At 40.5% G+C, this 15272-nt stretch overlaps 2 protein-coding genes across 2 annotated transcripts in view; both read right to left on the bottom strand.

Annotated features, from left to right (window-relative positions):
- Window positions 1–322: 322 nt before the first annotated feature.
- eif2s1a (eukaryotic translation initiation factor 2, subunit 1 alpha a) lies at window positions 323–4605 on the bottom strand. Its single transcript, XM_020501514.2, has 8 exons — window positions 4423–4605; window positions 3621–3869; window positions 3446–3525; window positions 3030–3181; window positions 2703–2809; window positions 2466–2563; window positions 2111–2254; window positions 323–1517 (listed from the first exon to the last, which is right to left on the bottom strand). Exons 2-8 carry the CDS (start codon window positions 3859–3861, stop codon window positions 1392–1394), a joined length of 948 nt encoding a protein of 315 aa, XP_020357103.1. The 5' UTR covers window positions 3862–3869; window positions 4423–4605; the 3' UTR covers window positions 323–1391.
- A 611-nt stretch (window positions 4606–5216) lies between these two features.
- pals1a (protein associated with LIN7 1, MAGUK p55 family member a) overlaps window positions 5217–15272 on the bottom strand; it is a 48586-nt gene continuing 38530 nt past the window's right edge. The window contains exons 10-12 of the mRNA XM_020501515.2: window positions 9349–9551; window positions 9081–9191; window positions 5217–8764 (exon numbers count right to left, since the gene is read on the bottom strand). Of these exons, the coding sequence (XP_020357104.2) occupies window positions 8588–8764; window positions 9081–9191; window positions 9349–9551 (491 nt within the window). The 3' untranslated portion in view covers window positions 5217–8587. The remainder of the gene's footprint in view (window positions 8765–9080; window positions 9192–9348; window positions 9552–15272) is intronic.

Here is a 15272-nt window from a genome sequence, read left to right as displayed (position 1 = left end):
GCAGTCTGCTTATTGCTGTATCCTCACATGGACAGACATGACGTGAATGTGGCATTATCAGAAATTTGGGGGCTTTGAGATAAACTTAGGTTATTTGCATAGAGCTTCCTATTGGTTGATTCTGATACTTTCCATGTGGGAAACTCGAGTATCATCTTTCTACGAGTGAGCAAGTTCCCGACACGACGTGAACACTGCAACTACCACCAATTGCTAACAAGAAATTGGATTTGTAGTGCAGACAAACTACAAATGCATCTCACATTTAGGTGGATGTCACTTTCAATCACTTCTAACCAGACAACACAAATTAATTTGAAAATATTCAACAAAAATAATTTGTTTAATGTTATGTGAAGAATGTAGCCCTGTAAACATAGAAATGAACCCAGAGTAAACTCTTAAAATAGCCTTACAAATGCATCCTTATAAGATCCATGCAAGTCCAGGATGAGCAGTATACTTCTCCTTTTCTTTCCAACATTTCACTTGAAAAAGAGTGAGGTGGAAAAAGACCATAAAACCATTGTCCTTACATGGGGGAGTTGGGGGAGAAAGACAAGGCCACTTTCAAAACACCTCAATCCTTAAACAATGTCCTTATTTGCTTGATATGCATATCTAATAACAAACGATATTCCCAGAATCTATCTTCAAGTGAACCTCTACTCACTCTACCTTGGTCTCATCCTGTATGTGTAACAAAGAGTTGGCTACAGATCATTAAGTATGGGACCAAGTCACCACCCCACTAATCTCAGTTAACCCAGAGCAAAAATCTGTCATTTGGTCAGATGCTTATGTTTACATAGTCAGTCTACACGAGATGACCACCCCACCAAACCTGGTCCTATTCTCTATTGTATCCTCACTTCCACACAGAGGAGTTGGCTACAGCACAAACAGATTGAACAAGCAGGCTAAACCCAACTGACCACACTGTTCACCTTTGGGACGCAATTCAAACAGCTAGGGTTCAGTGATAATATGATTGTGTTTATTTTGTCCATTGGGAGAATGACAGGGGCATTTCCCAGCTCTGTGTTTGGCAGTATGATAGTTAGCACTTGTAGCCGTCTCTTTGGTTCAGTCTTCCTGAGGGTCCCTGGTACTGACCAACAGAGGCTCGTGTTCAGTTGGAGAGACGTTCTAGAACGCACGATTTGATTTGAAATTAAAGTTTGTTGGGGCCTGTATTCATGAAACATCTCAAAGTAGGATTGGTGATCTAGGATCAGTTTAGCCTTTTAAGATCATAATGAATAACATTGACATGGAGGACCTGATCCTAGATCAGCACTCCTACTCAAGAGATGCTTTACTAATACGGGCCCTGGACTGTGTATAATTGGTCTTGTCGTTGTATCCAATCCGTCTGTTTTTCCTCTAGTTTAGTCCTCTGCCTTGGCCTCCATCTCTCCATCCTCATCATCTCCATCCACCTCAGCGTTCTCTCTCTCCAGTCGCTCCAGCTGGCGTGCCAGCTCTGTCTCATCGGTGTCTGTCACAACCTTTGCCTAGAGGGGAAGACAACACACAGGAAGACAAACAAATTGACATTAAATGCACTATGTACAATGAACCTTCTTGCCATTTTTAATGATGTTTTAATGTGGTATCTCTGGTAAGTAAGATTTCCAATGTATTTATTACATACAGTTGTGGCCAAATATATCGGCACTCTTGTAGTTTTCTTAAATAATTCGTTGAAAAAAGTTGAAATTGAAAACAAGTACTATCTCCGGGGTGACAATTTTGCCCATGCCATTTGTTTTTATTTTCTCAATTTCAAATTGTAAAAGTAAGTTAACAATTAAATTGGTTCTGCAATGTTGAAAAGCCAATAAGATGTGGCGACAACCAATTTTTTCCAATTTCCAATTATTTTAGAAAAAATAGATGATTATTTATGAAAAGTACAAGAGTGACAGTATATTTGGCCACAACTGTTTGGCAGGGGTTTTCAAGAAAGTTTCCATGAAACCTCCACCACCCCACCCCAACCAAGCTTAGTCTTTCCCATTTCCCCTCTCTTCCTGTAGCATCAAAAGACAGCAAAAAATATTTCAGCTGCAAATTGGACAATAAAGTTGCATCCTATTGCACTGACATCCATCTGGATGTTGAAGACTCCTCTCTTCTCCTCGATCTTCTCTTTGATGGCAGCCATGGCCTGGTTGAGGACAGAGAGACCCTCCGTGCGCTCCAGCGTGGTGGTAGTCATGACATAGCGCGGCGGCGCTATCAGATTAATCTGTCAGAGAGCAGAAGACACAGGTTTATAAGGGATAAATCATGTGTTGGACTATGTTGTTGTGATACAAACGTTTTCCCGGACACAGATTAAGCCCAGTCTTGGACTAGAAGTCACTTTTAATTCATGCTTTTTTAGTCTAGGACTATACTATGTCTAATCTGGGTTCAGAAAAACAGACTGTTGAGGGGTGTTTGTTGTTGTTATTGACCTTGATGGGCATGGCCTCTGTGGAGCAGCCTAGCCCCGCCCTCAATGCTTCTTTGACAGCATCAATGCCTTCGTAGCCATAGCAGGCCACCTCAATGTCTGAGGGAGACGTGTTAGTAATATGTTAGAATAAAATATTATTCTATCATACTATATCAAAACTCATCAAGCTACTGCTATGTAAATGATGTACAAGTAGACAGGTAAGCTTTAGGTGTACTGTACAGCATGTGCATACCTGCTCTGATTTTGACAGCCTGTGGTGTGAGTCTTCTGTTGATGTTGTCAATGAGCACAGCCTTCTCCTCCTCTGTCAGGTCCAGACAATCTAAAATGGCTGGGTCCCTGAGGGCCAAAACAGACATATTAACACATTCAACCCTGGGACATCCAGTGCAATAGCCAAATAATATGTCTATTGGTGTGGATCTGCTCTAGAACCATTTTCTTCCATATCTAGTTACAGAACTTCGCTGTTTTCAACACATTGGAACTAGGAAATAATTTTGTGGATCTCAACAAGAGAATCCCCTCCACCAACCCTGACCACGATGTCAGTACTCACGCCACAGCCTGTTTGAAGACATCATAGGCTCCGTATCCAGGCCTCTTGTACTTCTCATCAAACACCCAGGCAGTGCGCGTGAACAGGCTCTCCAGCTGCTCCTCCTTAGTGTACTCCAGAACCTCAGCCACATGCCTCAATATGCTGTACACCTGTCATAGTAATATCAATAATATTACATATTTATATTGCGTTTTTCAAAGACCCAAAGTCATGACAGAAGACACAGGTCTAGGTTTACCGGCAAAAATATTTGAGTACATATATATATATAATTTGACAACACATTTAAAAGTACTATAATTTAACATAACCAGCCCTTCTGCATTTTCAGCCAAAGGCAAAAGATGACATTGTACTAGCTGGTAGAGATATTACACTATGAACATGGAGATGTGAGGACTTAGACAACATACCGTTTTGGATTTGGTGAATTTGTCTTCACACTTGATTGCCTCCTCGGGTGAAACTCTTCTCTTGGACAGATCAATATAACCTACAGAGAGAGAGTAGGGAAATGAACCATCAATCCTTGGGACCAGGCTACAAAACAAGCCATCACATCCACATAGACAGGACTCTTCCTCTCACCTTTCTCCTTGTCCACTCGGATGACGACCACACACTCGTTGCGTCCAATCCTGATGAGTTTGTTGATGGAGCGGATACGTCTGCGAGACAACTCGCTCAGCAGGATCATGCCTTCGATGTTGTTGTACTCTAACAGGCTAACGTAGGCGCCCATCTCTGCGATGGAGCGCACGTTGACCATCACCACATCTTCCACCTCTGGAAACCTGTGCTGGTAGAATCTACAGCTGAATGACGGCATTCTTCACTCTGTGTGGACGAGAGGATACCATAAAGTATATTGCAGAGGATAGTAGCTAGTTATTGTATTCTCATTCTGCCTGTAGCCACTACCCTATGTCATCTCTGAGGTCTGGACCTTTATGGCACAGGCGGTAATGCTTGAAAGAGGCAGACCATTAACGTTATACAGCAAATTATCATAGAATTTGTAGCTGGCCTAGAAGCTAGCTAACTAAAGGATGAGTATATGTTAACTTGTATAAGGACAACTTGCTTGCTACTGTAGCTAGCAACCTTATAGTAAAGGTTGCTAGCTACAGTAGCAAGCAAGTTAACGTTAGTTAGCTAGCTTCTAGTTCAGCTACAAGTTTTTTTAGCTAACGTTAGTTAGCTTCTAGTTCAGCTATTATTTTTTAGTTAGCCCCATCAGCTAGCTACTGATAATGTATAGAAGAGGATCAGCTGGATAGGATAGCCAGATGAATATGCTAGCTAGTTAACGCTGCTTTGCTGAGTCTCATGCGTTCATCAACAGTTATTCATTCATTCAGAACATAACACTCAGACGTTAAGTACTCACCTTATAGCTACAGATATATCCAAATCTTGAAATTTAACTATATCCTTAAGTTGTTACATTAAAATTATAGTAATTTCAAAAAGTAACAAATTCAAAGATCGAATTCAACTATTTCATCAGCATGCGCGAACATGCGATCTGACCCGGAAGCGGAACTGGAAACCTTAAAAAAAAAAAAAAAAATTTGATAGTGTTTCCACTTAAATTAGTAGTTTTCTTTTTCCCCACAAGGTGTCGCTCTGAGTGTTTTGAAGCAAGTTAATAAATACTGGACATACTGGTAGATCGATTAGTCTTTCACATTGAGTTGACCACTTACATACAGTATTACACAATAAAAATGGCATGAACATGATTCAGAAAGGGGCTCCCGAGTGGTGCATCAGTCTAAGCCACTGCATCTCAGTGCTAGAGGCGTCACTAGACACCCAGGCTGTATCACAACGGGCTGTGATCTGGAGTCCCATAGGGCGGGCGGCGCACAATTGGCCCAGCGTTGGCCGGGGTAGGCAGTCATTGTGAATAAGAATGTGTTCTTAATTGACATGCCTAGTTAAATAAAGGTTAAATACAACATGTTAGACGTCCTGCAGTGATTTGTGAACTTTTACTGTTGCAAAGCGATATCCCAAGTATAAATACAGTAAAGTACACACACTAAAGGGCAAACTTCAAGGAGTAGGGTATTCAAATCTTTGGTCTGATGTGTCATCTGCCTCCCTCTTTCCTTCCTTGAGGAACATTAGAGGAGCAATAGAGAACAGTGCTGAAGAAATGAAAGAACCAAACACTACTTCTATCAATCTGGTCTTTAATTCACATGAATAATTCCTACAAAAACAGATCTACAGGAATAAAAACGTTTTTTTATAATATAGTAACCTTACATTCAACAACTCTACTTCCAATAAACAGCTCAACATCTACACAAGGTGTGTACTGCACAGACTGAAGAGATATAATGAATAATATTATATGGACAGGGATGACAAGGTCCTAGATCTGTTCTCCAACTCGGAGACAATGATTAAAGCAAATTGTTACAAACTCCTCTGACTATGGCATACATGACAGAAATAGTTGGGTAGAACACAAACAGATCTGGGATCAGGCTTGAATTGAGGGGGTCATGGAGACAGTACCAGCAGAACCTCAGTTCTGGTTCCAGAAGCAATATGAAGGGATGGAAGGGTGGCAGAGTGATCATTCTACAAGTGCATTACTCTGTACATAATACATCTATTTTTAACATTACATATATATCAATGTCAAATATCTAGACACCACAATATCATCAATAATAACCCAAATTAAAATGGTGTTATAATATGTGAAACAGATCTTTGTTAAGACCGTTTCCCCATTGTGTCTACTAGAGATAATACTTGCCTGCATTTCAGTGAGTCCTGCCTCTATACACACACACACACACACACACACACACGAGCTCCTATGAACATACCATCACCACATGCAACAAACATACAAACAGTTTTTATGTAATTGTAGGCTATTTTTCCCCGCATTTAGGCTTATCGGTTCGTTCAAGTTCATTTCACAGACCCATTTCAGTAACACCTCTGAAAACAAAACACAGATGTATGTCACAAATTTAAAATATAACCTGTGGTGAAAACCATCAGATTAAAAATACAGCATAGATGGATCGTTCATAATGAATCTCAGTGAATTAGAAAATGCATTTAATATAATCCCACAGACAGCGGTGCTCAGATACTCTTTAGTGTTTTCTGTGAATAGAATAGTACTGGTTACATTCACTATGGTTACACTCCTACAGAGTAGCACAGGAGCTATACATGATGAATACTGAGATAAAACTAAAACTACCCCAGGAGGGTTTAGTGTCAAAACTTCTAAACACCTCTAATAATCTTTCTTCATTATCATAAATGTTGCTTTAAATCCTGGGATTCTGGACAGGACAGTTTTTTGTATTTAGTTATGACCAGGGGTATATTATTTACGCTGATTCTGTTGTAAAATGTTTAATCTGTTGCAAAGCACTTAGCAACAGAAACCATTTATTACAAACGGAAAACGCTTTGGAACGACAAAATGTCTATTGGACAAATTCAGGTAGGTCCCTCCCCATTTAGTACCATTTGGTTCTTAAACCGGTAAATGGTTTCTGTTGCAAAACGTAATAAATACACCCTATAGCGCTTGGGTAGAAGTGAGAGGTGGTGTTAGGGCTATTTTATTATCCTCTAGTACTGAGCCGATCCAAAATGAGCAGAACTGGCCTGGTTATGACCCACCATAGTTTAAGACCATGCTGGAGGACAATGTGAAAAGAAAATATCAGAGCCAGCACAGTAGTGTTGATTGGCACGATAGTTTGAAAGGGGTATAAGGCAAGTAGATTAGAATGAGGCAGTGACTCTTAAGCACCTCTCAGATCTAATTATTGTTATGTCAAAACACCAGTTAGATAAACCTCCAGCATTGTGCTGTAGGGTAGTGCTGACCTGGGTTCAAATAGCATCTGAATAATTCAAATACTTTCAGGTTTTGCTTTCATGTACCTGGAGTGCCAGATGGGGGTAGGGTTTGCACGTGTGGGACTATTCTATTGTTCAATCAAGCACAGCTAAAGTATTTGAAATTATTCAAATTGTACTTGAAACCAGGGCTGCTCCAGTGGAAAGAGAGCCCAGATGCTGAGATAATGTAATCCGACACCTGGGTGTGATCACCTCACAGATAGTTTCATTAGGTGAACAAATCCCATCCATGATGATACTTGTAGTAGCCTAATCCCATTCCCATCTGCTATGTTAGAGATCAGAGGCACCTTACTGCCAACACTCACGACTATGGCGGAGTGATGTCAGTTCGACATTAGAGAACACAGACACACCTGAACTCACACACGGACAGAGCATGGGTACAACAACCTCTGTGTAATGTAGGAGAGACATTCACTGACTGGATAATAATATGTCATACATAGAAGCTATGGGTTCTTCTTCATCTTTGAAAACTTATTTAAAATACAATATATTTACAATTATAAATAATGATCAAAAGCAGGATAGAAGCATTAATTATATTTCTGCCACAAGTGCCACATCTTTACATACTTCCTACCTGGAATGTGAATAGTTAATTTAGTGAAGAGAAATACAGAAACAAAAAAAAGAAGGAAAAAGGACAAATTATCAGAGCAATAATAGCTCAAATTCATTTCCCCAGGGAGTCTCAGAAGTGAATAGAAGAGTTCAGTTCAGCATAATAGTGATAAGAACTGTAACTGTAACATTCATCTTCAGCTTGTGGTGATTGAGGATCTACCTCCAGTCTCACACAGAGACTGTGGTTGGAGAATTGAGTCTAGGCAAATCTTCAGCGTTGGGTGTGTGTGTCAGGTAGGGCCCTATACATTTTTTAACACAAAAAAAAAAAATTCTGTAGGATTCCATTTAGTTTTTCCCCAATACCGTTTTCTCCTTTTAGTTTTTCCAGATTTCCATTTCCCCTTGTTTTTCCAGGTTTTCACTCTCAAAATCACACTGTTTAAAATATAAAACAACTAAATTGGATGCTCAAACCACATCTGGAGACCACTTTTGATGTCTAGGATTTTTTTTTTCAAATGTTCATTTTCGGGTGTAGTTACCCTTTAATTCCAGTGCTAGCAAGAGGCTGTTGTTTAGCAGTGTTTTTGTAGCTCGCATGCGATGACAGAGTTTGCAAAACAAACACCCACTGGATTGATGCAAATAATATCATTCTGCCAGGTCAGCATAGGCTACTTTGTAGTTAACATTTAAATGAAGGTTTTTGGGAAAGCCTTTCCATCTACCAGAAGACTTTTCATTAGCATCATTGCTAATGGCTACACAAAGTGGTAAACGCACGCACTGCACATACAGACGAGGAATTATATTTGCTTATTCAGAAACTTACAGGAAATAAGAATCACTGATGCATTCTGTTCACGTCTTATGATAAACGTGGGAAAATTAATACATTTTCAAAACATTTAGTTGATTGCCTACAAAGTTCAATAAATGTTAGCATATTGTTGAATTATGTTTCAATGTATTGATTCTGTGATTCCGTTCACTTTCTGTGCATTGCAGATTTTACAGGGCTCTAGTCAGGTTAGCATTGTGGGTGTGTTATACTGCCCTGGCCCCTAGCGTAGCCAAGAGGAGGGGACCCATTGTGGCTCTGTGTCCAGTTTGTTGATCAGCCTCAGCAGCTCCTGATAGGCCTTGTCCTGGTCTGTGTTCACGATGGCTGCATCAAACAGGTGGCCAAAGTTCTGTTCCATCTCACGGGCCTTCTCGATGATGTCACGCAGCTCCTCTGGCTGATGTAGAGAAAGGGTTGGGGATAAGAGAAGGAACACAGCATGTTTCCCCAGGTTAGCTTGATGTTTTTCCTAGACACTGTGCTTCTGCCTCTACATTGCTTGCTCTTTGGGGTTTTATGCTGGGTATCTGCAAAGCACTGACAACTGCTGATGTAAAAAGGGCTTTAGAAAATACATTCGAATAATGATTGATTGCTAGATGTCAAGTGGATGAGCTTGACCAAGGCTTAGTAAACCAATCTTACTGACAGACAGGACCCTTCGGGGTCAAAACGATGGAGAAAACAGATGTGGTGTTCGAAGGATTCTGTACCTTTGGGTTCTTGCTCTCTTTGGTCAGGAGGGCTCGCAACCGTTCTTGGGAGGGAGGAGCGATGAAGATAATGTAAGGCTTCAGATCTGAGCTACGCAGAGTCTTCAACGACTGGAGAGAGGATGGAGAGAACTCCCAGTCAGACACGGCAGCAACACAGACAATTTACGTTCTCTTATAATACCTTTTCTTTTCCCTCTCTGTCTGGCCTCCTCTCCCTCTCAACTCTCTATATTATTTCCTTCCCACCAATCACTCTCCCCCTCACCTGTGTGTGCAGACAGAGCAGGCAGATCTTGCCCATGTTGATGAGTTGGCGGACAGAGTCAGTGCTGGTTCCGTACAGGTTCTTCTCAAACTCTCCGGACTCAATGAACTTCCCCGCAGTGGCGTCCATGTCAAAGGCCTGGCGGGAGACAAAGTGGTAGTCTCTCCCACTCACCTCTACATCACGCCTGTTCCGTGTCGTGTCTGGAATAAGCAAAAATAAAACAAATGATTGACATTTTTATTGCTTAAAAAAACAAAACAAGAACAGGAGCGTGGAAGGGATACAACAGACATTGACTGAAAAACCATATCTGGAATGGATACAAATGATCAAATTCTATACCCTCTAAATGTGTTGATAAATATTTACTCCCTACAGTACAAAGACATTCTCATTGACCAGATGGTATTGCCCCTAAAACATCTAGAATCTTTACTACCTAGTACAAGGGATGCACAATATATCGGCGAACATATCAGAATCGGATGATATTAGCTAAAAATGACAAAAACTGTATCGGCCTAATGTCTAGTTTAACGCCAATGTGCAAAACCCATGTCAAAGCTGACGTGCATATACAATGGGGCAAAAAAGTATTTAGTCAGCCACCAATTGTGCAAGTTCTCCCACTTAAAAAGATGAGGCCTGTCATTTTCATCATAGGTACACTTCAACTATGACAGACAAAATTAGAAAAGAAAATCCAGAAAATCACATTGTAGGATTTTTTATGAATTTATTTGCAAATTATGGTGGAAAATAATTATTTGGTCAATAACAAACAAGCAAGATTTCCGGCTCTCACAGACCTGTAACTTCTTCTTTAAGAGGCTCCTCTGTCCTCCACTCATTACCTGTATTAATGGCACCTGTTTGAACTTGTTATCAGTATAAAATACACCTGTCCACAACCTCAAACAGTCAAAATGATCACAAGAACGGTGAGCAAAAATCCCAGAACCACACGGGGGGACCTAGTGAATGACCTGCAAAGAGCTGGGACCAAAGTAACAAAGCCTACCATCAGTAACACACTATGCCGCTAGGGACTCAAATCCTGCAGTGCCAGACGTGTCCCCCTGCTTAAGCCAGTACATGTCCAGGCCCGTCTGAAGTTTGCTAGAGAGCATTTGTATGATCCAGAAGATTGGGAGAATGTCATATGGTCAGATGAAACCAAAATATAACTTTTTGGTAAAAACTCAACTCGTCGTGTTTGGAGGACAAAGAATGCTGAGTTGCATCCGAAGAACACCATACCTACTGTGAAGCATGGGGGTGGAAACATCATGCTTTGGGGCTGTTTTTCTGCAAAGGGACCAGGACGACTGATCCGTGTAAAGGAAAGAATGAATGGGGCCATGTATCGTGAGATTTTGAGTGAAAACCTCCTTCCATCAGCAAGGGTATTGAAGATGAAACGTGGCTGGGTCTTTCAGCATGACAATGATCCCAAACACACCGCCTGGGCAACGAAGGAATGGCTTCGTAAGAAGCATTTCAAGGTCCTGGAGTGGCCTAGCCAGTCTCCAGATCTCAACCCCATAGAACATCTTTGGAGGGAGTTGAAAGTCCGTGTTGCCCAGCAACAGCCCCAAAACATCACTGCTCTAGAAGAGATCTGCATGGAGGAATGGGCCAAAATACCAGCAACAGTGTGTGAAAACCTTGTGAAGACTTACAGAAAATGTTTGACCTCTGTCATTGCCTACAAAGTGAATATAACAAAGTATTGAGATAAACTTTTGTTATTGACCAAATACTTATTTTCCACCATAATTTGCAAATAAATTCATTAAAAATCCTACAATGTGATTTTCTGGATTTTTCCCCTCATTTTGTCTGTCAAGTTGAAGTTGAAGTGTACCTATGATGAAAATTACAGGCCTCTCTCAACTTTTTAAGTGGGAGAACTTGCACAATTGGTGGCTGACTAAATACTTTTTGCCCCACTGTACCTATATAATGTACAGTTGAAGTCAGAAGTTTACATACACTTAGGTTGGAGTCATTAAAACTCATTTTTCAACCACTCCACAAATGTCTTGTTAACAAACTATAGTTTTGGCAGGTCGGTTAGGTCGGTTACTTTGTGCATGGCAAGTAATTTTTACAACAATTGCTTACAGACCTTCCAAATGGACAATGACCCCAAGCATACTTCCAAAGTTGCGGCAAAATGGCTTAAGTACAACAAAGTCAAGGTATTGGAGTGGCCATCACAAAGCCCTGACCTAAATCCTATTGAAAATTTGTGGGCAGAACTGAAAAAGCATGTGTGAGCAAGGAGGCCTACAAACCTGACTCAGTTACACCAGATCTGTCTGGAGGAATGGGCCAACATTCACCCAACTTATTGTGGGAAGCTTGTGTAAGGCTACCGAAAACATTTGCCCCAAGATAAACAATTTAAAAGGCAATGCTACCAAATACTAATTGAGTGTATGTAAACTTCTGACCCACTGGGAATGTGATGAAAGAAATAAAAGCTGAAATAAATAATTCTCTCTACTATTATTCTGACATTTCACATTATTAAAATAAAGCGGTGATCCTAACTGACATAAGACAGGGAATTTTCACTAGGATTAAATGTCAGGAATTGTGAAAAACTGGGTTAATGTATTTGGCTAAGGTTTTTATAAATGACGTCATGTAAAATTTTGCTCTACACTGCAACACAGCATTCCTAACCTATCGAGTAGTCATCAAGTCGAGCAGTCATCAAGTCGAGCAGTCATCAAGTCGAGCAGTCATCAAGTCGAGCAGTCATCAAGTCGAGCAGTCATCAAGTCAAGCAGTCATCAAGTCGAGCAGTCATCAAGTCGAGCAGTCATCAAGTCGAGCAGTCATCAAGTCGAGCAGTCATCAAGTCGAGCAGTCATCAAGTCGAGCAGTCATCAAGTCGAGCAGTCATCAAGTCGAGCAGTCATCAAGTCGAGCAGTCATCAAGTCGAGCAGTCATCAAGTCGAGCAGTCATTTGAAAGAATAAGATAATTTCAGCAAGACAACTCAAAGGCGAAATCCATTAACGGCAAGATATTCAACCGTTCTCTGTCGTGGGTGATGTTGGCTTTCGTGACTGGTCGAGGACCGGTACACATTAACGTTACCAAGTGCGCTATTTTTCAAATGTTGCCCTACCAAGTTACACAGCAATAGCTTCACGACATACTATGGAAGGCCATTTGGGTCTTTACGTGTCAAATAATATATTTGACAAGTTAAATAAGCTTTTAATTTGACACGTCAAATAGCAGTTCTATTGTAGAATGTTGTGAATTTACACGTGCAAGCCAAGCGCCACCACTACTATCAGTAGCACTGTCAAAGCTGTACAAAAACGTCTGCAAACAAGCAACCACGAACAATGTGTTTACAATACCGCAATGGTAATAAAGTATTATTTGTTCGACTGAAACTTCTGGGGTAGCTAGCTAGATTTAGCTTGGTACCAAGGTAGCACCAATACAACCAGCCTGAAAACAATGACCAGTAGAAACTGCAGTCATTTTTACTATCCTTAGCAATGATTTATGAATTCTTGTGAATAAGTATTAGCTAGGTAGTCACTTGTTGTTCACCAATTGAACTTCAGTTCATGAAAATAAATAGCTAGTGTGAGGTTCTGTGTTATACACTATAGCCCTTACCATATCATATGTGATGGAATATTATTTGCTGTTGGCTTGTGTGGGTATATGTGTTATGCAACATAGCTGACTTGAGACATTGTTAACAGTTTCAGGGCCATGGGCCTTTCTCGTGATGGAAAAATACAGAATAACATGAAGACAGGACCTGTGCAATGAGTTGTGGGGGCACATTCAGAATGTAGTGTTGCGAGAACAAACGGTCTTTTGTTAGATAACAGGAGCCAGGTGTGAGATAACTGTATTGAGTGTGTGAGCGTATAGATATTCTACACAACTACAACGACTGACCGCTGAAGCGCCTAGGAGGCTGGGACCAGCTCGTGCGCCAACAATTAATGATAGGCTGGGTGAGTTTAAACCACGCCCAGTCTCTACTCTGACAGGCCGGCTCGGAGGCAGGAACTACTTCTGTCAAGAGTATATTACAATATCTTTGTCAGGAACAAGTCAGTTCTCTGTTTGCCCTGCGAGGTGTGACAGTATATACAAAAATTGCATTTACCACTTATTGCTTATCTAATAAAAAATACATAGTATACAATTCGGTGACTCACGTGTCATACTTATCCTGATACTAGATTCGATTGATGCAACCCTTAACACTAGCGAGCCCAAAGCTAACGTTATAAGCAGCCAGCTAGCTTCATCTGGCTCGTGAGGCTCGACCGGACCGGGTTATGTGTTGTGAAGCTAGCCACAATAAGGATTAGGCACAATAGTGGCCTCATAGGTCAGGATCTCCTCAAAATAAAAGTACCTATTTGAAAGTAATGCAGAAGGTTACAATTGGTGGAATCATGCCATATTTAGACTAGATAATGTTAAACAAGGTTGAAATGTGAAATGGGGTAAAAGTCTACTCGGTGACACCCACAGAACACAACTGTTAAGAGTTTATGCAAATATTAGTGGTGTTGCTCTTATCGCGGGACTGTGACATCACCTCCCCAGTCAACCTATTGGGTGTATTGACATTCATATTGCACTGTATAGCTTTACCTAATGATTGGGGAGCAATGAAACGGGGTATCAGTCTACTCGATACTCCTCCTCAGAGTTATCAGACTCTGTGACATCCACGCAGTATTGTTTTTCCTCAGGAATAGTTTTCAATACACATAGGTTGACAATAAATGTGTCTCAATTCACAGTTGTTTGAGTCCCGCGATAAGAGCTACGATGCTAATGTTCTCTGGGTTTCACTGATCCACAAACAGTGAAATAAGTATACTCCCAATGAAATTCCCAATGAAATTCTAAAGTATAATACATTCAGATTTTTGTCAAATTAACAAATTGTCTTCTGTTGATTTTATATAACATTCCAACCTCATTTAGCATGATCTATTCAATTATGGCATAATTTTACTATTTGTATTCATATGCATCACCGTCAATGACAAACTTATTTTGAAGGCTAACCGCATAGTCCACTATTGTGGCTAATCCTTATTGTGGCTAGCTTCACATAGATGGGTCCGACCATTAATCAAACAAGAACTGTCTTATAAGTTAGGGTTATTTTAGATGACACCTAGCTATATAGTTAGCTAGCTAACTATAAGCTACTGAAACAGATTTGTCATTTTGCTATGTTTTTGGAGAAGAACATTGTTTTCATCCATTAGTTAGCTTATCATTTTTATAATGACCAGCACTGTAGGTGTCCGAGACAACTTTACCAGCATCATAGCATAAGTATTGATGAATCGTTGTGACATATGAAATACGAGTGATAATGTAATCAATGTGTAATAACTACGTGCAAAATGTATGAACGAGTTAAATTATTATGTGACGTGCAGTCATATTCAGGTCCTGATTGGTCAACAAGCTTACATGACACATCATAGTGTTATGTTACATGCAGTCATATTCAGGTCCTGATTGGTCAACAAGCTTACATGACACATCATAGTGTTATTTGACGTGCATCTTTTTTGACAGCAAAGACCCAACCGTGTTCCATAGAAATCCTGGTTGAGAATGAAACAAATGAACAACGAAACAGCACAGCAAGTAAGATAAAGAAATAGGTTTTGATTATGTTTTACTGGTAATGGGGACATACGTAATTGCTAACAAAATAATTATTTGGTCAGTGTGGTGTGTGTAACCTTTATTTAACTAGGCAAGTCAGTTAAGAACAAATTCTTATTTACAATGACAGCCTACCCCAGCCAAGCCCGGACGATGTGCGCCACCCTATGGGACTCCCAATCACGACCAGATGTGATACAGCCTGGATTTGAACCAGGGACTGT

This window comes from Oncorhynchus kisutch, linkage group LG14 (assembly GCF_002021735.2).
Source record: "Oncorhynchus kisutch isolate 150728-3 linkage group LG14, Okis_V2, whole genome shotgun sequence".
Taxonomy (NCBI): Eukaryota; Metazoa; Chordata; class Actinopteri; order Salmoniformes; family Salmonidae; genus Oncorhynchus; species Oncorhynchus kisutch.
Note: the sequence above shows the minus strand (reverse complement) of the source record. Positions and strands in the feature narration are given on the sequence as shown.